The 22985-nt window shown below is 48.3% G+C and overlaps 6 protein-coding genes across 6 annotated transcripts; 4 read left to right on the forward strand and 2 right to left on the reverse strand.

The window, feature by feature from the left end:
• Nucleotides 1–2470: 2470 nt before the first annotated feature.
• RhiXN_12199 (uncharacterized protein) lies at nucleotides 2471–5909 on the reverse strand (the record flags this gene model as incomplete). Its single annotated transcript, XM_043332014.1, has 6 exons — nucleotides 2471–4022; nucleotides 4087–4882; nucleotides 4958–5337; nucleotides 5412–5502; nucleotides 5560–5579; nucleotides 5632–5909. The coding sequence occupies 6 exons, from the start codon at nucleotides 5907–5909 to the stop codon at nucleotides 2471–2473; spliced, it is 3117 nt and encodes a 1038-aa protein (XP_043186775.1).
• Nucleotides 5910–7207: 1298 nt separating this feature from the next.
• RhiXN_12200 (uncharacterized protein) lies at nucleotides 7208–8008 on the forward strand (the record flags this gene model as incomplete). Its single annotated transcript, XM_043332015.1, has 3 exons — nucleotides 7208–7486; nucleotides 7544–7839; nucleotides 7894–8008. The coding sequence occupies 3 exons, from the start codon at nucleotides 7208–7210 to the stop codon at nucleotides 8006–8008; spliced, it is 690 nt and encodes a 229-aa protein (XP_043186776.1).
• Nucleotides 8009–10210: 2202 nt separating this feature from the next.
• On the forward strand, nucleotides 10211–10908 carry RhiXN_12201 (Asp domain protein; the record flags this gene model as incomplete). Its single annotated transcript, XM_043332016.1, has 2 exons — nucleotides 10211–10672; nucleotides 10735–10908. 2 exons carry the CDS (start codon nucleotides 10211–10213, stop codon nucleotides 10906–10908), a joined length of 636 nt encoding a protein of 211 aa, XP_043186777.1.
• Nucleotides 10909–11577: 669 nt separating this feature from the next.
• Nucleotides 11578–14975, reverse strand: RhiXN_12202 (glycoside hydrolase family 3 protein; the record flags this gene model as incomplete). Its single annotated transcript, XM_043332017.1, has 17 exons — nucleotides 11578–11884; nucleotides 11940–12103; nucleotides 12165–12374; nucleotides 12431–12569; nucleotides 12625–12803; nucleotides 12859–12977; nucleotides 13037–13131; nucleotides 13184–13317; nucleotides 13371–13475; nucleotides 13531–13589; nucleotides 13644–13718; nucleotides 13775–13780; nucleotides 13860–14149; nucleotides 14200–14220; nucleotides 14276–14353; nucleotides 14409–14543; nucleotides 14593–14975. 17 exons carry the CDS (start codon nucleotides 14973–14975, stop codon nucleotides 11578–11580), a joined length of 2499 nt encoding a protein of 832 aa, XP_043186778.1.
• Nucleotides 14976–16485: 1510 nt separating this feature from the next.
• Nucleotides 16486–18377, forward strand: RhiXN_12203 (major facilitator superfamily transporter; the record flags this gene model as incomplete). Its single annotated transcript, XM_043332018.1, has 14 exons — nucleotides 16486–16767; nucleotides 16829–16961; nucleotides 17015–17049; nucleotides 17108–17186; nucleotides 17237–17257; nucleotides 17309–17401; nucleotides 17457–17600; nucleotides 17660–17803; nucleotides 17854–17867; nucleotides 17919–17968; nucleotides 18025–18038; nucleotides 18093–18136; nucleotides 18189–18312; nucleotides 18367–18377. The coding sequence occupies 14 exons, from the start codon at nucleotides 16486–16488 to the stop codon at nucleotides 18375–18377; spliced, it is 1188 nt and encodes a 395-aa protein (XP_043186779.1).
• Nucleotides 18378–19842: 1465 nt separating this feature from the next.
• Nucleotides 19843–21921, forward strand: RhiXN_12204 (cytochrome P450 family protein; the record flags this gene model as incomplete). The annotated part of the gene is made up of 9 exons (XM_043332019.1): nucleotides 19843–19960; nucleotides 20002–20127; nucleotides 20187–20245; nucleotides 20302–20410; nucleotides 20471–20656; nucleotides 20709–21165; nucleotides 21220–21639; nucleotides 21698–21797; nucleotides 21853–21921. The coding sequence occupies 9 exons, from the start codon at nucleotides 19843–19845 to the stop codon at nucleotides 21919–21921; spliced, it is 1644 nt and encodes a 547-aa protein (XP_043186780.1).
• Nucleotides 21922–22985: the final 1064 nt, after the last annotated feature.

A 22985-nucleotide genomic window follows, 5' to 3' on the forward strand; every position in this document is an offset into this window, starting at 1 on the left:
CCCCTCACAAACAAATACAGACAAACCAACTTGACAAAGTACGTGCATTCGGCGACTTCAGCCTGTTCCGGGTGACTCAAAGTGGAAGCGCTCGGGACACACTGGAGAGTGGTAAAGTTAGAACGCTCTAGAACAGCTTTGATCTTTAGGAAACGAATTGCCACGCTGGTGGAAGCGGACGGACCAATTACTACTTTCTCGGTGTCAAAAGAACACTGCAACACATGACCACAGTCAAAGATACTATTTTATTCACAATTTTTGTCGCCTATATACTACAACCTGAACAGCATTAGCTATGTGTATCCTATGCCAAAATTCTGCCCCATGCACCTCTGCACTCGTTGGATCCCAGTTTCGGATCGACACTGATGTTCTAGCCCCACCAATCAGTTCGATGAGCACTGAGGCATGATCTCAAACCCTTACATTTGACTTACTGGAAATGCTCCCGTCTCAATCTACCCGTGCTTGGTCCCCATCGTCATTTCCGATAAGAGACAATTGGCTGGTCCAAACGAGCCTGGCCCACCCATCCGATCCACCTTTCATTTTCCTCGTTCTTTGGTCCCAGCAGATATCCGGTTGTAGTCTACTATTCACCCTTATTCTATCGCGGCATGGCTTCCGCCCGAGACGATCAATGTGGACAGGCATGCCTATGCACCCTTCTTCACGTTAGCAGATTCGGAGGCTGCCCACAAATGAGACTCATACTCACAAGCAAGGCCCTGCTCTTAGGCGTCTCGACACCTCAGAACGTACCCGCTAGCCATCTCCTTGACGCGATATCATACGACGTTATGGTGCCCAGTCTTGGTCGCCTCAGTCCGCTCCAGTTCAGTTTCGGAGACGTTGATCTCATCCCAAGGGTCTCACCGTGTCGCTCGCGCTTGAGCTTGCCGAGCCATGCCCTCGCCTTGGAATCGATGTCGACATGGCAGGGTGTGCGACGAGGACCTTCCTGTGAGATAGCTGCCCGGCGATAAAAACCCAACAAGAGATGGAGGCCCGACCTTCTCCAAACAGTGGTCGTGCCTCCGACGAGTGTCGATCTGCATCTTGTTGCTCCGGAAAATGATGAACACCATGGTAACTAAGTCATGTTACTGTATAGTGACAGTGCGAGGTCAAGCTGCTTTGACTCGGTAAACGAGCAACTCTCGGTCGCTCGTCATCCAGCGACGGCGGAGGAATCGGCAGGTTTCGGCTTTAGGGAGGAGATGAGAACGGGTGTGCTATATAAAAGCGCAGGAAGGATCAGCTAAAGTCAGCCCTATCTATTCCAGCCGATCAACGCTCCGCTCATAGTCGTGGCAAGCAGCTTGGGGTCCTATACATCCAGTGGCAGGCGCGACACCCGTGTTTGCGGCCTATAACGCGTATCCGGACGCGCCTTTTCACTCCAGTCAGTCATGCTTCAGCGTTTGAGTATCCTGTGCAGCTCACCGTTTATATCAGTTGCCCCAATGTCTCTTTCTCGGGCAACGGCGGTCCCGAATCGCATCGACCAGAGTGGCACAACCGACCACTTGAACGCGTCAGGCCCTATTTCGCCCAGCAGGCTTATGAGGCGACCGACTAGTGTAGGATTCATAGGGTAGTGAGGGGCATTCGATGCTCTGCTACAGTTCTGCTCTTTGTGGTCGTCAGTTTGTTGGATTTGTTCGTCGATCATCAGCACCTCACGCGTCAATTTCAAATACTCTCAGTGATCATTCAGGCACTCGGACTCGACGATCATACACACAAACACGGGCGCTCTCCACGACAGACAGGCGCTGTTTGACTCTCATAAACCCCATATCCATGTCATATATCCGCGGTGAGACCATGGCGCTATGCAATCGATAGAGGCAAGTCGACTGGCGACAACAGGCGATTAGTCGGTATGCTTCTGCCAAGTTCCATGTCGTCTGCCTCACTGGCTCTGCGCTTCGTTTCCTTGTCAGGCCTACTATGCTCAATCTTCAGCTCAGCCATGACTGCTAGCTGCCAGTTACGACCAGCGCGGCGACATTCGACTGGGCATGTTCGCCGTTAATCCGATTGCTGACCACTTTGGATTCGCATAGACTTGGTATCGCCAACTACGAACCCAGCCACTTTGTCCAAGATACTGTTGCCCGTGATCTGCACATGGCTCGATCAGTGGGAGGATATCTGCTATGGATACTCAAGTAGATTGCATCTAGTCAGTCAGGTGGTCGTCAATCGTGAGTGAGTCCTCTGAGGTACGCCAATCCCATAGTTATTCAGTTCCACAGCAATACATCATTCGACTACATAGATAGAACCATGCTATGAACATTCGACCCCGTCCACCGATAAATACACCGCCCCTTCGACTCAGCCCCTTCACCCAGCTCCGTGATTTACTCTAGCCGTGCATGTGCTAGTCTACGGTAGTAAGTCGAATGCAACCAACACCGTGCGGAACCTACGGCTCACATGATGTATGCTACGGCAGCTACGGCGAGAGACAATCTAGCTGCATCTCGGCATGTGCACGGTCGCTGTCTTCCGGCTCGCCATCTTGAGCCACCCCGCCGGCATCCGTCTGAGCCGAACGATCGTTTGCACCCTCGGCTGGGGGCGTTTCATGTGGGTGTCGGTCTTGATTGTTGTTTGGGGCCGACTGGGCTACTCTGTCTTTGCAAGCCTTATGTAAGTCCTCTAGAATGCTTCGCCAGGTCTTGGGAGGCTCGGAACCGGACGCGTCTGCTGTGCTGGGTCCATGGTCACTCTCGCTGTAGGATTGGTAGAAAATAATCATCCAATCCAAGATTTGACTGTCCAATACGCTCTGTGGACTCTGTTCGCAAGCCAGCCGTATCTTCTCCACCCAGCTATCAGTATACCCCATCCCATCGACATACGCAGGTAGGTCGCCCTGAGAAACACGTAGCGGGCCAAGTACCGACGGGATATCCAGCTCGATCGACCCGCTCGTCACCCGCCATTTCCAAAGTAGTGCCCATGTAAACGCCCAGAGGGAGGACATGCAATACGGGACAAGGTCACCGGTCTGGGAGTGGATAGTGTGGTATGCGTGGATGTGAAGGTTGGATCGAATGATTGCGTCTACGGCTGAGTGCAATGTATCTTCCGCAGGTTTCCATGGGGTGGAGTCATCTTGAAGAAAGTATTGATTGGATACGTCCCGTGCAAAAGCGAGAAGGCATTTGGCGAGCTTCATTCTGCTTGGGTCGCTGGGATCCATCTTGACGGTGCTGGATGGCTCTACTTTGTCGAGTTCGAGACCAGCTGTGGGCGGAGGGTCGCTCATTTCGATTGCAACGTCACCGCTTGTGCGTGAAGGTGTCGTGATGACCGGTGGAGCGACATGAGTGCCTGAGTCCATGTCTGGGAAGACCAAGTTGATTAGCGTTATGAGCGAGTCTTGCGGCAGGGTCAGATAAGCGAGACTGAGACTGCTGGGTTGGAGAATTTGGCGTTCCTGGTCGCATATGATGTCTACCGATGTCTGGATATTGCTACGGTCTGTCGACTCTACGCAGTTAACCAACGTAGAAGTCAGTCCAAATAGCAAGAGCCGCTCGCAGGTATGCCATCGGTCATCTGTGGGAGCTGTGGCGGTCAGGTCAAGGTACGTCTTCATGGCTCGGCTCTGTTGAGGGACGCGATTGGTAGTGAGATCTCGGCTATGGCTGCCATGTTTCTCGATATATGCCATGGTCAATGCAACGCCGATCATACGGCAAATGTCTTTGTCTTGTGAATATGGTTGGATGTTAAGCAGCACTACAAGAGGGGTAGGAGACTGATCAGGCGCATATATGTAGGACTTTGCAATGCCTTCGACGAGATGGGTGATGTCTGCGGCAGAGAGATCGACGACTTTCTTGATGATCATGCCAATTAGCTTCCATTGTCGATCAAGCTGTTCCCGGTAGCGATCCTCCCGATCCCATTGGTCAGAGAGATGGAGCGACAGGCTTCCTAGCTCTTTCGAAGCTCGCCTGTAGTTATGATCTGTGTTCCAGCACTGATCTATGACCCTGCATACACCCAATGGGTGGGTTCCATTCAGTGTATGCATTAGCAGATGTTACTAACACCTACTGATATAACTCATGCAAGGTTTCCAGATACCCGTCCGGCTTCTTGATGACTTCTGTATGGCTCATCATAGACAGGTACTGCGACTGCACAAGCACGCTTTCCTTCAGCTTCTCACTTTCAGGCCCTTTCGAGTCACTGATAGAAGTCCATGCAACCAGATCTGTGCTCATTCGCATGAACGTAGCTTCAAATGCACCACACTTCTGCAGTGGCACGCGGGGTAGCCAAGGCTTGGTACAAAGAAGTGACTTCAGGGCGATGTCGACTGAGTCCAGGTTCTCGCACTGAGCGATCATCCACCCGAGCATTGAGCTTGTAGTGCTATCCATAGGTGTGTCTTGGCGGTCTAGTTGGGACCTATCGACCATGAAGCTGTCGGATATTAGTTTTACACGCCCCGCAACCAGCTGCTTAGATTCGTCCCAGCAGCCGATGAACGAAAGCTGAGCAGCCCAGTGACGAAGGCCTGACTTTCGACCTTCAGCTTTCAGGTTCCATCTCCGTGTCGGGCTCCTCTTCAGGCATTGTTTCATCACCGCAAATAAAGCAACAAACGGTACAACTAGCCATCCGAGGCACTCAAGCACCAACTTGAGCGTAGGCCTCGCGACCTTGTACCAGTATGGCAGGATCAGCTTCATCGGTCCGGTCGTGAACGGGCAGTATCGAAAGAACAGCGGTAGGAGTAGCGTCACAAAGTAGAACACTCCCACTGCCACCGTGGTCACCACCACGGGTAGTGCAACCTGAGGGTTGATGTCCCACAGGTACAGCGACAGTCCGATCGCGAAGAGTACTGGTACACGAAGCAAACATCAGTATCAGACTATGTGGGACATTCAGAGTGTGCCACAAAGTTAGATGGACTTACATAGGGCTGCATGCATCATCAGCGGCAGCACGTTCAGTATCTCCCGCATCCTCCACTGCTCGATGCCTTCCCATCGTAGCTGTCGACGTCTTCCCTGTACCAAGGCCGGTCCTGTTCTCGTGGCCATGAACTGGTAGCACCAGTCCTTTGCAACAATCGCGATCAGTGCGACAGCCACGCTGAGGCTGAGTGATGTGAACCACAGAATGTTGACCTGAATGGCGGCGGCACTGGGCGAAAACTCAGACTGATCCATGGTCGGGATGTCAGAGCTGTTAGCTGTGCTTCCGGATGACACTGCTGCGAGGATAGCGGCTAGAGTGTGAGCGGACACCTCGGCAAAGTCTGGCTTCAGGTCCTGTGTGCTCTCGAGTATGAACCTGTGGCATACAGTGTAAACCCACCATTAATGAGTTTGCTAGTTTTTCGTGGACAGGGCAGATACTTCACTTACGCTGTAGATATGGCTGAGAACAGTGCTGCCTGTGACCACATGGGCCTGACGTTAGAGGTCAGCGTTACCGAAGCAAGTGAACGTACAAAGACTAGATGGTGTGATGCATGTCAGCTCAGCATCGGAAAGAATAAGCTTCTGCACTTACTCAGGAGCATGTCTAGCGAGCTATAAGCCTACAATCAGAACGGTTCGCGGAGGTGAGATATGATATATGTACTTGTTCCAACCCTCAACTAGTTCTTTGTCGGCACGGTCTGTCTCCAGCACGTACCTCTTCCATACTTCTGCATTTGGCCCTATGTCGCTTTTGGGTGCCTTGTCGGTCTTGTGCTGGTTGTGTTCAACAGTGACTCGACAAGGTATGCTGTTCAGTATGGCATCGAACGATAGAGGTGCTACTTGCACATCTTGAGGTGGGATGTTTTCTTGAGCGTCTCGGACGGCTTGAGCGGCGTTTTGGGTAGCCTGTTGTCCCAGCCGAAACAGGTTGGTCATTGCCTATGTTCTACCTGATGAGCTGGAGAGAGTCAGAAGAGTATTCTTGTGCTGTGGGCTATGAGTGGTCGTCGATACTATCAGGAGTGTCAGATAGACGCCGCCTCGTTGACGAATTTGAGATAAGGCTTGTTGTGTAAGCAGTAACGTGTATGCGCGTGAAGCAAAGTGCTCGGAGTTCATATCACCACTTCCTTGGAATACAGCGACTAGTGTGACTATGGACTTATCATGAACGGGTATGTACAAGGGCTGAAGACAGAAAGTATTGCATTCTGTACTGTTACTCGGACACGGGTTCTTCTATATGTGAAGTCAGATGCCATGTCGTCGCATAGTCAGAGTTAGCTCAAGGGAAAGTGAACCCAGAGCTACATACGAGAAATCAACTCGATTGAAGCTGCTGTGCCGGAAAGCCTCACTTCCAGACTGCAATCGACTGATCTGGTCCACTTTAATCCCTCCCATTCTTCATAGACATGATCATCAATGCTCGACAATCAACGTACTTTGACTCTAGTCAATAGCCAACCCAATTGAGCTATACTGGCTTAGACTCAGTACATATGGGAACCTGGCTCAATTTGGACCTGCAGCGACTGATGGTGAGGAAGTAAACTAAGATCAAAGATTGGCAACTTGAAAGAGCATCCACTCTGTATGCAAAGACCATTCTTTTGGGAAGTCGGATAATCCAAGTATTGTATATAACCTGACAAGGCACCAGCGGATTCAGTATATTCATAACAATCACAAAGTCTTGAATTAAAGATGTAATTCGCGCTTTGTGATTGCTGAGCGCCCGGGTGGCAAATCTTGCTTCCATCAATACCTATACCCGGTGATACCTATTGGTGCCAATGATTCTTCCTGAACCAATTCGCCTCTAGTCTCATCCTCCACTGGCACAGCAATCTCCAAAACAAGTGCTGTGTATGCGTGGGTGGCAGAGTTTGTGAAGTCATCATGACTTGTGCGGTGATGTTGCTCCCTCCCTCGATTTTGGCTGCCCACTCTCACAATGTCGGCTTTGCAATTGGGGCCCCAAGGATTGCTATCGCCAATGAAACATAGGGAGTACAAAGATAACAGACCAGATCCATAGATTTGAATCACCCTTTTTCTTGCTTGCTAATCCACCGGTGTTTTGCCCCACAGTGACTCAGCAAATCCCCCACACCGCCAAAAAACTGTTATTGAGTGCGATACAGCACACTGAAGATAACAAGGGTGGAGGCAACAGGCTATATCAAGGGAGGTCTCAAGCCACTATTTTGCACTTTTGATTGGCCCCGATCATGGACGTCCTGCCGTCTTACACTCCTGAAGTTCTACCTGGCTATGACCTCACGCCTGCAACGACCTGTTCGGCTCCTTTGACGCAACCCAGCTCTCCCGTGCATTTTCTGGCTCGAGCGCAGGACCACAAGAATTATTGCTATTGCTCCAAACGTATGGAGCTGGACCTTGGGCCACGGACATGGGGAACCAGGCTGCCTGCGTATGGGAAATCAGGAACAGTAGAAGGAACGGTCAAGGTGCATTCATTTAGGCACGTTGACAGGATTGTTGTTCGCGTAAGCATGTTCTATTTTACTAAAGAGCTGAGAAATAATTGACCTTCATTGAGACAGCTTATAGGTAAACTACATGCTAGCCATATCCTGAACCACATACCTACGCTATCTCAGACACATACTATCATTAGCAGAGAAATTGAGGTGTGGTCAGCCAAAGCCCCATTGTCGAGCACATTGGCGGAAGAGTCGCAACTCCGGTTTTCATTTACACTTGCTAAGGCAGAACAAGGTGGTTCGGAAGCTGACTCCATTCCACCATCGGCTACGGTTCAGCTGAATCGAGCAAATGGACGAATTGCTTATGCTATCAGGGTGGATATGTACCGAAGGGGGTTGCATCTGCATGAAATGTGAGTACTTCATGCCAGTGTCTGTGACATTTTGACTAAGCATTCTGGACGTAGGATACAAACGGAAATTCTGCATCTTCCGCGAACAACCGGTCATTACTCTCGTCCTTTCATTCCCGAGTTGGGTAATGAAAAGCGACCTAGTATATCCGAAGAAGAATGGGATTGATTACGACTTGAACGCGAATCTGGGAAAGGGTCCAAAGGTCAATCAAGTTTGGTCTACCTGAAAGAGCCGGAGCTATTGCTTCCACGAGATCTGCGGTTTCCTTCTGGGGAAGACATTCCGTTTTTATTGTGCTTGCCTACAATCCCCAAAACCGTGTCTCACCTATCGGTTCAACTTGTACGCCTTTCGACTGTCCAAACTTGCGCTGGCGCAATTCGACAGGCAAAAATAGTCTCAGAGGGGTGCATACATGACCACTCTGAACCTGGATCATATCCAAAGTCCGCCATACAAGGCACAATCAACAGTGGAGAGGCTGAGAAGGATGTTAGTTGGAGCTTCAGAACTCTGCTTTCGGTTTCGGTAAGTTCATCTGGAACCGACAATGTATGTGTGTAGGCTAATCTACTACTGAACTTAGCACGAGATTTGAGTTTCTTTGTCACTGTCCACGACTGGACCTTCATGGAAACTAACTCAGCCAATCGAATTAACGTCACATGAATGGAGAGGAGAGCAATCGACTGGGCTGCCTTCACTCGGATCAAGCACAGCCAGCAGAACAAGTGTAAACCTCATTACCATGAATATATGACCCAACGTGAACTGAAGGATTAGAGCGGAGTAGAGCAGAGTAGATGGTTCAATATCTTCATTTCCCTTTGATGAACAACTGAACACTTCTATCTTGACCTGAATAAAAGCACCACAACACACAAACGACCACTACGCTCGCTTGGCAATCAGAAACAATCAAGGTAGGTATAACATTTGCTATCTCCATAATGCGCCCATGTAAACAGATCCATCTACAAGCCTCTTGTATTTATTGCGTTTAGGCGCGCAAAGAGCAATCGAATCGAATGGAGTCATACGGAGGATCATAGCTGGCTTGAGCAAGTGACTTTTCTGAGCGCCAAGCCTCAACTCCTCTCCTCGGTTAGTAACAAACACAAACTCGTGTTTCTATATTTGGTTTGGTCGAAAAGTGTCCTTGGCTCGATACCCAAGGCTGCGCGGTGGATGGTCAGGGAAAGTCCAGTCGTTGAAGTAATCAACGGATACACCTCGGGTAAATCCAAGAACCCTGATCCACCGGCCAAATTCGAGCTCTGCTTGCCTCCACTTTACCTCCACCCCACCTCCACCGCTCCCTCCACCATCCCTCCACCCTTCCTAATTTATCTCAAATTGGAGTGCCCTAAGCGAATGTCGCCATCGCCGCAAAGTTAAATGACAGTAGGATGCAAAACACGCCGGCGTTTTTCTCTGACCTCCTGATGAAATGATTCATACTCGTCGAGATCACCCCGTCACAGGTTCCCTACCATCCGTTTGAGACAAAGATTCGATTTAAGTAGACGCAATGCGACAGAGCCTGCTCGGAATATATTACGAGGCTGGTCTTTACTCATCATGACCCACTGTTCTCATTGTTGCCCCGATTGAGCTGGACATGGAAATGCTGCCATCATACTCCCCTGAGGTCCTACCTGGCTACGAGCTTACGCCCACAGCGAGTATCACATCATCGAGTGGTCCAAGGTCTTCCCTTTCTCCATCTCATTCCTCCTACATTTACCGTTCTGCACGTATGGAACTCGATCTCGGTCCGCAAAGATGGGGCACCAGACTTCCTGCCTATGGAAGAGGCGGAATGGTACAAGGGACAGTTGCAGTGCGAACTTTCAAACACGTCGACAAAGTAGTTGTTAGAGTGAGTCTATCCACGAACCCTCGGCTCGAGTGCTAAACCTGCGTTTTACTTGGTGTGATGCAGCTGATAGGTAAAATAAGCACCAGCCATATCCTGAATCAGGTGCCCACGTTTTCACAGAGCCATATGATTGTCAATAAGACCATCGAACTGTGGCCTTCAGAGGCTTCGTCTTCTACTAGTTCAGCGCAGGGAGACAGCTTCCCTTTTTCGTTTGTTCTGGAGGGAGATGATGAGGCAGCTCGACCGATTCCGGCATCTGGGTCAACGCAACTCACTCGAGCCCAAGCGTCCGTTGCCTATGTTGTAAGGGTACACATGTACCGGCGCGGGATACATATGCACGAAACGTGAGTAATGATTGGATTGCGCCTATCGCCTGATCTAATCTCTGTGTGGTTGCTGCCAACGTTAATTTTGTACTTAGTCTTCAAACCGAGATCCTGTATATTCCTCGCACAATCAGCCGTTACTACCCCCCATTTATGCCGGAGCTAGGGAATGAAAAACGGCCTCAGATCTCGGAGAGTGAATGGCATAGCGATGATCTGCTATTGGAGCGTTCGAGAGCCTCCTCAGAACCTAGTGCTGGGTATAAATCCGAGGCGGGTTCTTCCGGTGGCAGCACAGTCGAGAAGATCCCGAGACTTTGGGTTCCGAGAGATCTGCGGTACCCGTCTGGAAAATGCATACCTTTTATGCTATCCCTTCCGACCGCCCGCGCTGATTCAGGATCGGATATTGAGTCGGGGATTGAAGTGCAGCTGGTGCGTGTCTCGACTATTCAGACTCGTGCGGGCGTGGTCCAGCAAGCAAGTACCGTGTCTCGAGGACGCATTCAGCCGAGCCGTGATCAAGGACGGACTAGAACTCTGCGGGGTACGATCGATACTGGTAGTGCTGGGAAACACTTGAGCTGGAACTTTGAGTCGCTCATATCTAACGCTGTACGTCATGTTGGTTTCGGCACTTTTTTCTTTGACTCGCATTAATGCTTCGCCATATTCAGTATGAAGTTAGAGCAACAATTAACTCATCTACTGCTGGATTAGTATGGAGGCTTATCAAAGGAGTGGAGCTAACCACACATGAATGGAGTGGAGAGCGGGCAGGTCGTATTCCATCAATTGATTCGCCTGTAACCTCGCGAACAGGTGCTCACATTGTGCGTGTTAATTTCTAAATAAGTACACGATAAATTTGAATCAAATGTAAAAAGTAATTATGTAAAGATATAATCTACTTAGGTATCTTTTAGGACTGTACGCTCTAGTTTGTTATCTCAACGTTGGTGAAATGGTCAGCTGTGGAGAATCGACCTATAACTCGTAAAATTGATGCGCATATTGTTCTCATTAACGACAGGACTGAGGAGTCTGGCCTCAGGATTGGCCGAACTTACGGGACTGTGGGTCTGTGAACTCCCTTGGTCTATAATCTTCCCTTTGCGAAACTCCTGGAGGATACGAGTTTGGGGTCATAATATGATCACTTCGATCGCAGGTTTTTATTTTCATTAACCAGAGAATTTCAGGTTATATAATATCAACGTCCCGTATTCATAGTTCAATTTTGTTTGCTGATAATTAGGGGCGGAATTCTAGTGCTCTGCTGCCTTCGATTCCCCGAAACCGAGTCGCCGATGGTAGTCTAGTACTGGTACTGATGTCTTATATGGCAATGCGAGATTCGAGAGTAGCCAAAGTAATCAAATATGCGATATTATTCCAGTAAATAATACTAGACAAGGGAAAAAGAGAATGGATGCCAATGTCAGTGGAAGGAGTGTTGAGTCAAATGTAATATATGTCTCTAAACAAGCAGCAAGTCAAGTGGCCGAGAAGCTCTCCATCTAAAATATTGTTCCGTTCAACCTCTGGTCCCGGCTGCTGGAGCCCACCCAAACTCCAACAGTTCCGTCCATCCTTGCCCACCCTTGCCTCTCCACGTCCCAGATACTCAGGTCGTACCTCGACAACACCAACTCGACGGTCTTGGACTCGCCAGGTGCGAGCTTGATCTTGTCGAATCCACGGAGGACGCTAGGGGGCTCGTTGGCTCCGGCAGGAGGGTTGATGTACATCTGCGCAACTTCGCTTCCAGCAACCTTGCCAGTGTTCTTTACCGTGAACGAGACCTTGAACAGCGCGTCGTGGAGCCTAATAGACACAGTCAGATATACGATGCAAGAGGGGGCAATTCAGTAGGGCTTACCAAGTCTCGATGCTGGCTCCAGTCTTGTTGCCGCTGACGCCACCATCCCACCAGATAAGCTCCTTCGAGAGAGCATCTTCAGCACGAGCGACCTTCAAGTTGGAGTACTCAAAGGTTGTGTAAGAAAGACCAAATCCAAACTCGTAGCGAGGCTCAATGTTTTTCTACAAGTCCTCCAAATGAGCATCATTTTTGTCACACACAAAAAACAGAATCAGAACTCACAGCGTCGAACCAGCGGTAGTCAATCAATAGACCCTCGGTATATGGGATCTGAGGTTGCTCGCTAGGGTCATTGTAGACCACCTGGGCAGAGTAGTCCTCGGGCTTCTTAGCAATGGTGTAGGGCAACTTGGCAGAGGGGTTGACATCGCCGTAAACAATATCGACAAGCGAGTTCCCTGACTCTTGTCCAGGAAGACCAGCCCAGAGGATCTAAACGCCCATAATGAGATATTGTTCCAAGCAGTATGGACAATAGATATACGCACAGCAGTAACGTTGGGGTGGTCAACCCAAGGTTCAACAATTATCGGACCGACGGAATGAACGACAACGACAGTGTTCTTGTTGGCAGCAGCAACGGCCTTGACGAGCTCATCCCCATTGTGCCAAGCAGTCAAGTTATTCCTACAGTTTTGGTCAGTGTAACTGGTCGAACCGAGCATATTACACGAGAACTCACCTGTCACCCTCGTTTCCATCAACAGTAATGTACTGTTCTCCAGAGTCACTGGCAACGAAAACCAGAGCGACATCCTTGTTAGCAGCAGCATTCGCAGCACCGACAGTGTCCCAGTCGTTGAGCCACCATCCGATGGTGGTGTGGTCCTGCTTGGCGCGTTGTTGGAGAGCTTCGAGAGGCTATGGAAATGCAAATATCAGCACTATTCCCATAATTGAGCGGTGATCAACGTACCGAGATCAAATAAGGGAACTCAGCAGTTCCAGAACCCCACCCCATAGCCAGGGTTCCGTCCAATCCACCACGGTCAGCGTATCCGTTAGGACCGCGTTGAGCTGGGCCAGCATCAGAACCTTTGAAATCAAACCCGCTAAGCTAAACAAAATAAACCAAGAAAAAAAAAGCTGCGTACCGATCAATGCAATAGTAATGGGCTTCTTCAAAGGTAAAGTGTCATTCACGTTCTTCAGCAACACGGTCGAAGCGGCGCCCATCTCCCGAACAAGCCTGAAATTACATTTAGCCGCCAGGATGGATGTGTCAAATTGCATACACGCACTCGTAATGATCTTCTTGCACATCGACGTGTTTGTTGATCGGGTCCTGGGGTCTGAACGAGTCGAAGTTGACGTCTGGGTAACCCTTGTCTTGTCCGACAAGATACCACGCGGCGGCAATTCGTTCGGCCATGTCCTATCAGATGGATAAGCATTGATTCGCAGATCAATCCAAGGAGCGGGACTCACGGTAACACGGTCCTCGGTGACTTCGCCATTCTTGACTGCAGCAGTCAAATTGGCACCAAAGTACGAGTCGTTGGAATGGAAGGTAATATCTCCGGGCATGGTCATCTGTGTCAAAAAAAAAATTAATAACGGTCACCAGTCAATTCGAACTACAGCTCACATCCAATCCCCGAGCAGCCGAGATGGTGGAATGAGTCGCTTGCCAATCGGACATGATATCTGCCAAGGTATGTTAGAGTTTGCAGCAGCAAAAAGACTCTGACTTTGACTAACAGCCTCGGAAACCCATTTGGTGTTTCAAGATGACGTTTTGGGTATAGTCGTTCTCACATGCCCAAGTGCCGTTGACTGTTGTAACATGCGATTAGGGCGCTGTGCTGTCATGTTTTTTGGGAGTAACTTACTTAGATCTATAAGAAATGGGATTCATTAGTAAACCTTTCCAATCGAGAAGATTTAAACAAGGACAGGAGCAGTGACCGAGCTGACACACTGACGGTGAAGACGGATACTCGGGGTTCAGGTGCCCTTCCAATGCAAACCCCGCAATCGTTGCACTGGGGCTCGGAAGCACGGATTCGGCGTGGTTATACAAATACGCGCCCAATGACACCATTTCCCCATGGAGAAAATAAAGACGCTGCAGGAACTCACTGTATGAACACATCACGCTTGCAACCCCAGCCATCACGCTTCGCAGGAACGGATGAGCATACAGCTCGTGCTGAGTACGGTCATCAACGTTGGACGAGGATGTGGTACGGTAATGCTCTTGCTCGCTGCGGATCTAGGTTAAGGCATTTCGCTTGACGGAGAAGGTGTGACGTACTTGTTAATGTAATGTTTTGCACTACGGAAAAGATTGGTCTAAATTTTTGCTTGAGAGAAATCCAGAGCGTGCTTACCAAGCTTGAACACCTTCATTTTGGATACCAATGATAGTCTCATAGGAGGCTTCACCGACATGGTAGGGATCGGCACCACTACATTCCAGATCAATTTTGGATGTTCCAACCGGCTAACCGAAACGCCACTTACAAGCCTTCCCAGTTTCGTCCACCCGCAGCCACACGCCCAAGATTCATCATCGGCCCCAACGCAACGTGCACACCCTTTCCCTTGAACTCGCGGGCCATTGCCTCGCCGCGGCGTCGGATCATGTCACGATCCCAACTGAAAAAGAATGTCAGTACTAACTCTCATTCAGATGAATCCAACGTACGTAGCGCCGGCATTGATACCAGCTGGGAAAGCAGTGACTCGATCTGCGAACCGAATACCGAGAGGACTGTCTTGGAGACAGAGACCAGGCCAGTGAACCTCGGGTTGAGCGGCAATATTACCGACACAAGGGCCACCTTCCCAACCCACGCCAGTAGTCATGTTTACTTTTTGCTCCAGAGTTAGCTTGGAGACAAATTTTTTGGCGAGATCATGGGACTCGGTCCAGGTGCGGGCGGTGTTGGAGGGCTGATTGGGTTCAGCACCCCAGACATGTTGAGCGAGAAGGAGCGGAAGGGTGAGTGAATATACGGGCAACATGACGCTGGTGCTGATGTTGTTGGGACTCAACAAACTGGCTCCGCCTCCTATATAGCTGCCCATAACGTGCACCAAGACCGGCGAGAAGACGCGAAGCGGATCGAGCCTTGAAATGACGTCACGTGAGTTGTGGGGAAATTCAATTACCAGCGGCGGGTTCTCCGCACGCCCCCAGGTTCTTAGAGTGTTCGACCTGCAACAGTCGTTCTTTTTGAGCCCGAATTAGCAGCTGGGCGTCAGCCTGTTTGGCAAAGTGTCAAAGTGTAGCTATGGGAGGTCGAGAGTCAGACAGAGCCAAACGTTTTCCGCACCGGAGTTGACGCACGCCTAGTGAGCAGCCAATTTTCATATCCAGTTCGCTTGCGGCCCGCCGACAACAGTCAGGTGCTATCCCTGCACATCTTCCGGATCCCGTTTCCTGCCGCATGCAGACCTGGGCTGCCCAAATCGGAGTGACCGGCATTTTGAGAACACACTAATGTGGATGAGTAATGCGATTCAATCCCTATACTAAGCGTCTTCTTGGTTATTTTATTGCACGCACTACACATGCCAAGACAGACTTTAATTGATTTCCCGATCTCAGACCTAGTCATAAGTATCCCCGACCGAAAGCGCACGTTCCCATGCGTAGAAAATTTATCGGCAAAGAAATGAACGTCGATTTTGTCAAGACAATTTGGCTACATGGTGGGTCGCGAATGATGTCTGTAGATCAGCCAAGCCAGCATAAAGGGAAAATGAACCCGCCATATCTAATCACGTGTTATTTGCGCAGGGTATGCCTGCCGAGCCTAACCAAGTGCCAGCTTCCCTGAATAGGCTGAAGGACACTCCCATACGAAGCTTGGCTAGAATATCAGCCCTTCATCAATTGATGAGATTTTTTTGAGCTTGATCGGTCGGTTATACATCAAAACTTCGGGCACTTCGGCGATGCATATGACTACCAGAATATATCCGTGGTGGGTGTAGGTTTTCCTAGTAAGGCAGCATCCTTGATGATGGTTTGTTTCCAAGTCTGATACGTTTATCGCCCGTTCCACTGGCAAGGTGTGCTGTGATTCGGTCGGAAGCTGCGCCTTGATAGTAGGACTGTTTGGTGGTAGAGTGGAGTGAGATCATGTCGACCCTCCATCATCGGGATTCGGTATACAGGACTCAGGGCCAAGCGATCCGTTCGCTGCTATTATAGTTGGGCTTTGCTCATGGACGAATTCTCGACATGGAAGAACTATGGGCTATATTCCCGAATATTGGGTGGGTATTTGTTGACTTTCCCTTGAAGAGCTACTGGCCGGACGGTTGTATGAGAATAAATAGCACCGTATTTATTTCATATGAATTCGGTAGGCGATGGGAAATTGAGCATAACAGATGTACGTGCATGTGGAAGGATAACTTAATGATATTGATACCGATCGATAGCACATAACTTAATTAGGAAGAAATGATACGCCAAACCGCCGGCCGCCCCACGCGCGGAACGCTGCCACTTCGTCATCAAAGTAAAGTGGTCCTGATGAAATATTTCAAATCGGCGAATTCCCATTGCTCGGCCACCACACCCCACATGAGCACCTCCGCTACGACTCAAGTTCACGACCTCTCGTCTATTGGATTTATTTCAGAAAAATACAATAACAATGTAGCGAATACAACACTCGATCTCCAGGCTCCTCCCCACGTAGTTGTTCGTGCTCGAAGTACGAATGAAGGGATTGAGATGAGCGTGTTTGGTCCGAGTGGGAATACAAACGAGGAATTTCCGGATGATGGTAGTATCTCTGAATCAAAAGATAGCTCGAGGAAGGAATGGGCAGCTGTTATTGCGTGTGGAATGTGCCTATTTTTGGTAAGCAAGTTATACAAGAAATATACCTAACGAGCGACATGACTATATTATTTGTCAATAGAGCGGATGGAACGATGGCAGTGTCGGACCTCTCATACCAACGATCCAAAAACATTACGATCTCACTTTTACGGTCGTTTCGGTTCTCTTCGTCTCCGGGTGTCTTGGCTTCATGTTATCTGGGATTCTTAATGGTATGTCGTGTAAACGATCTTGCTCTTTCCCTTATTTAATCCAATTGGTATAGTGTATCTTTCAGATCGCCTAGGCTTTGGGCGTGTGGTATTTCTAGGGGGGTGTTTTTTTTATAGCTAAATCAACCGGTAGATTTATAGGCTAGATTGCAATAGGTGGTGTCTGCCAAGCTGTCTCCTATGCAATTTTGGTTCCAGCGCTTCCGTTCCCCGTGGCGGCCATCGGTGGGCGACGTTTCCTATCTGACGTTCCTGTGTCTAAATCATCTTTTTAGCGTTCTTGATCAATGAGTTCGGTCCGTTCTAAACTGTCACTACTGGGGGCTGGGTAGCTTACATTCACCCAGGTATCGGATTGCAAGATGCCCAGGCAAACGGATTTGTTAGCGCATTACGAAGTAACCCATCGGCGAAACTGGGTATCATCCATTCATTATATGGTAATTTTACATCTTCCTTGGCTCCCATTATGATTTAATCAGCGATGGGATTCAGGCGCCGGTGCTTTTATCTCGCCGTTCGTCGCAACCCAATTCGCCAATAAGCCGTACTGGTCGTATTTATACGCGGTCCCGCTTGTTATCGCATCTTTTAATCTTGTACTTATGTTTACGACATTTGGATTCCATACACAAGAAGGTTAGTTTAATTTATTAGCCTATTCTGGCGAAACAATTAACTGTTGTTCAATCAATTAGAACTCCTGGGCCCTATACAACCTCCGGAGCCTACAGAATCAGGAAGCAACCAACGAAAGTATAAACAAGTATTCGGATCGTGGACAGTTAATATGATGGCCGTGTTTTGTCTTTTATATGTTGGAGCGGAAAATACTATGGGAGGTGAGGAAGCCCACCAATCAAAGACATCATTGGTGCTGAACCTTTAGCAGGTTGGATCGTCACGGTGAATACCATGACAAGGCAAGTTGTCAAAATTATTGATGCTTTAATCCAGTTCGCCGTCGAAGAGCGTGGTGGTGGATCCTCTGCAGGGTACATTTCTAGGTAGGTGTCTATCAATAGTCTACTTCCCCGCGTGTACTAAGTGATATGCTGGATAGTGGTTTCTTTGGAGGTATACTGCTCTGAGCCACCCGATACATAATTTTGCTCACACATGCTATTTTAGGCTTGATGCTAGGGCGGATTGGCTTGCTTTGGCTGAATGAAAAGGTAAGTGTGTCTAAGGAATTTGCAGCCCTGCCAACGCATATTTCAACTATAGGTTGGCGAACGGCGAGTGGTTTACGCATATATCCTACTGGCGGTAGGGCTTGAGATGACCGTATGGATGCTCCCTAACCTGTTCGGAAACGCCATTGCTTTTGCACTCGTTGGTGTGCTCATGGGTAAGTGTCACTAGTCTGGTTGTCAAATTAATACTCATTTATGACGCTAAATAGGGTATATTTAACGATTAAAGTTTGTGTCTACTTACTGATGCTGAGATCGGTAGGCCGATGTATCCGATTGGCATGAATGTCCTCCGAAGCGTTCTACCAAAATGGTGGGTCTGAGCACTTGGGGGATACTATATTTCTCATATACGAATATTTCCAGGCTTTGGACCGGATCTATGGGATGGGTAGCATCGTGAGTATAGTAAAAAAAAATGGTAATTGAAAGTAACACATTTCCCTAGGTTTGGGCAAGCAGGAGGTGCCTTGTTTCCCTTCCTCACAGGTACATTGATCCAAAAGGTATGACGATCAACTCGAACTACCAAGCTTGGGCTTAACAGCAGAGAAAATCAAGTATGGTGTAGATGTGCTCCACCCAATGTAGGATAACGGCGGTATTCCTCAGGGCTGTTATTGACACTATCTTATGCAGAATTGTTGCACTACTCGGTGGCATGGCGATATCGTGGGCCTTGATTCCTTTGGATATTAAGAGGCGCGGCGATTGATGCCGAAGGGTTCCAGAAATCCATGAGCTACGTTCTGTTCTGTTCTGCTCTGTTCTGTTCTGTATGCTCTCTGGGTCGGTAGTTGGATGGCTATTCAAAGTGAGTTTTATTGGGATGGCGTTGAGCTTGAAACTCGGAAAGCGATGTGCTAATTAGAATGCATGTGCTGAGCAAGTCATAGTTAGTTCATGATAATCCTTGTACGGTTAATGAAAATTCCCATATCATTCGTCCCGAGTGGTAGAAAAACGATACTCGAGCATCACAAATGAAGGTTTTCAGATGCGGATCTAAAACACCAATAGTCTCGCCCAGTCCCTTCAATCTCCTACAATGATATATGGCGTTACTGTTTTGCGTCTATAATAGGGCATTCGAAATTCGAATTACAGCGGGGGTCGGGGCAACATATAGGAGCTTTGGTTGCTATTGGGCCATACTAAATCTTACTCTCAACCGACTATGAAACACCCATTCGTTGGAACCTTGTTCAGTACCTGAGCTACTCCAGGAGTCAAGCCTGGAGATTCAGAATTATGGGCTTTCGAGCCCAGTTTGAAATTCATTTGATTACTACCAACCGCGGGCGCTTTTGGCGACACGCGTTTCAATAAATTTCTGCTGATTAGGGTAGGAAGAGAACAAAATTTGCTGAATCGCCTATTTCTTAGGGCTATAACTATCCACTTCGCGCGCGGCTCTTCACTTGACATATTCCACTCGACAGACATTTCCTTGCTCTGGCCGGCGCTAAGTCTGCCTATTTCTAAATTTGTTCAATCAGTGTCATTATGTAGCTGTCATGATAGCCAAATGAACGCTTATACAAGCCTGCACACGGACTTTTCATAGTAGCGGCAGGAGTTGTGAACGGCGCTTCCCCACCTTTATTTTCTGATTTGATTCGGAGCTCCGAGTATATATTGCACAACCTATCCAGGCAAGCCCATCATTCAGTGCCCATAGAATCATGATCTACGAGACCATTAAGCAATCCGGTACTCAATACTGTACTGCCGCAGCGGCCCTCTTGGTACGTTGCCCAGATGTCCTGTTTAAAGCATATGCTGCTGGTCGAAGGCTGAAGTGTATGTACAGGCTGCATACTATCTTATTCCTTATCTAGTAGATCCACACGAATACCGACGCCGGTTCTCCGGGCCATGGTTTGCATCATTGACTAATTTGTGGTTAGCCAGAGCTGGGAGTTCTGGTCACTACTGTAAGGATCTTCATGAGCTCCATGAGAAATATGGTACGTGTAGGTAAAATTGGTGAGAAAACGCTGAAGAACTAATTAGTATTGAATAATAGGAAGGTTTGTGAGGATTGGACCCAATCATATTAGTATCGCCGATCCTGATGCGTTGGAGGTCGGTGACATAGTTATTATTTCGGTGCATACATTGACTCTACCGCAATACGGAAGATTGTTTATGGGCATTCGAGCGGTCTTCTCAAATCGGAATTTTACGAAATACTGCAATCGGCAGAGACCAAAGATGTTTTTAGTGCCCGTGATAAGGTTGTTCACACCAGTAAGTAATGTTTAGATCAGTGTACTCATGAATCATCTCACAATTCATAATCCTATCCAGTGAAGCGAAAGCGCATTGCAAATATTTACAGTGCACAGAATGTCTTGAGCTTTGAGCCACGTGTGAAGGAGCATATCCGGCGGTTCTACATTCAACTGGATAACCGATGTGAACAGGCTCTCAAAGGCAAATCTGGGTTTAATTGGAGTGTTCAAAAGAGCCGAGCGGTTCTCAACATTTGTCCGCGTAAGTCCCTTGAAATTATTATCTTCATTGCTACAATTTATCGCTCCTGCAGAGTTCGCCTATCTCTCTTTTGATATTATTAGTGATTTGGCTCTCGGAGTACCCTTCGGAATGGTAGAAAGACAGAAAGACTCGACCCCAGCTTCATTATCCACCGTATCTGAAAGAAATGTAGAGGGGGTGCCTATAATTCGTCTCATCGCCGATGGAGGAAAAATCGGATTGTCTATTGGCCCATATCCTGCATGGTTCCAGAAGCTACTCATCATGGCCCCTTGGCATAAAAATGACTCGGATAGTCGCCGTAACTACTTGGAAACTACGAAGGCCCTGGTCGATGCGCGTATCAGCAGGATAGGAAGAGAACAACCGGAAGATCAAGAGCGCGGGCCAGACTTGCTGGACAAGCTGTTTGAAGTCAGGAACCCCGACGGGTCGCCAATGTCGAGAAAAGAGATTGACTCTGAAGCTCTTGTGACCATTGGAGCTGGAAGTGATACAACTGCAAAGTGAGTACCAAATTCGATAGGCATTCTGATCAGGCTCACATAATTGTTTAACAGCTCTTTGAGTGCTCTCTGCTATTACGTTGCTTCCAACTCTGTAATCAAGAGTAGACTTCAAAAGGAACTCGACTCGGCTCTCTCTTCCGTCGAGGAACCGGGGAAAGATCAATCTGGGGTCACACCACCGAGTCACGAGCAGGTTAAGGATCTACCATATCTCAATGCGTGTATCAAAGAAGCTTTGAGGCTTTATTCTACCATAGGGCTTGGGCTACCCCGAACTGTTCCGGCGGGAAAGACCCTCAAGATTGCTGGGGAGATATTCAACGAGGGAAGCGTTATCAGCGTGCCTTCTTATTCCACCAACAGGTCCAATGTCTGGGGACCTGACTCTCATGACTACAGGCCAGAACGATGGCTAGAGGACGGATCTACGGCGTTAAGCAAGTACTTTGTTCCGTTTTCAACAGGTCCTCGGTATGTTATTTTTTGATATGTACAACACTGAAGCTTCTGACTCCCTCATCAACTAAAGTGCCTGTATTGGTCGCAATTTGGCCAATATGAATATGCTGCTCATCTCCGCTGCATTTTTTCATAGATACGATGTTGAGCTAGCCAATCCCGATGCCAAGGTATTTCTCTAAACGACTAAATTATCTCTAATAATACTAACATAGCTCCCGTCAGCTTGAAGTAGCCGATGCGTTTGTCAGAGATGCAACTCGCTGCGAGGTATCCCTCAAGCGGCGGTTCTGAAAGGCTCATGGGGTTATATATATACATCATCTATACCATACGAGTATAATAGCTAGGACGTTATAGATCGGTGATAGGAACCATTAGTATTGATGTTGTCAGGTAGTATTTTGCATCAATTCATCAGATATAACAACCAGAATTTGGTGTAATAACCCTTTCTCAGTCAATTGAACCCTCTTTGGATTGGTGGTACTGGTGTTAAGTACTACGCGACAGTCCTATGGTAATTTGTTCCCCATACTGGTGTGGAGGGGGAGTTGATGTACTCCGAAATGAGTTTAGTACGCTTTGAGAAGTAGGAACATGGTTCACATAACGACAGCGACATATGTAAGCAAAACAGCCCACCACTTATGCGAGAAGTACCGCCGGTTATTTTGGGCGCATACACCCCTTATTCATATAAAGTCAACATTTATCTGTGATTGATATCCGAGGAGCCCGGCATCGACTATATAATTTTTGAAAGTTCGGATGACTCCGGATAATCAGATGACTGACATCCCAGTGGCATGTTGTCTGTTTACAGCTTTGTTCTCATCACTTGAGAGAACATTGGTATAGTGGAGTCGTGTGGGACCGTCAGTCAAAATTCCGATTTCTAGTGATCCAATCGTATCACAATGCCCCTAACTTGACGAATTCGACGTGCATACATATACCTAATTGTTTGCTTCACAAGGCATAAGTCATTGGCATATTCGTATGCTTGACTTCAGTAAGCAGGTCACATCCTGTCTGTAGACGAGTATGTTCTTCATGAAGGGACCATGAACTCTCCCTTGCCCACCGTACTTGAAAGTACCTTAAACCTTCGCCTTCAGCTGGACGTTCGAGAACAGCTGGGTCCCCAATCAAAATAATATGTTTACCTAGAAACAGGTAAAACTGGAGCCTGCAGTGAGCTACGAAGTAATGCCACAACCACAAGATATGACGGTGGCGGATGTAAAGTGAATGATGGCAGTAACATGACAGAAGATTCCAAGTCTGACTGGTCCAATCCCGGCCTGACCGGATCGGATGAGTCTTTACATCTGAAGAAGGTCGATGGTTATGAG

Source organism: Rhizoctonia solani, chromosome 15, assembly GCF_016906535.1.
Source record: "Rhizoctonia solani chromosome 15, complete sequence".
Classification (NCBI taxonomy): domain Eukaryota; kingdom Fungi; phylum Basidiomycota; class Agaricomycetes; order Cantharellales; family Ceratobasidiaceae; genus Rhizoctonia; species Rhizoctonia solani.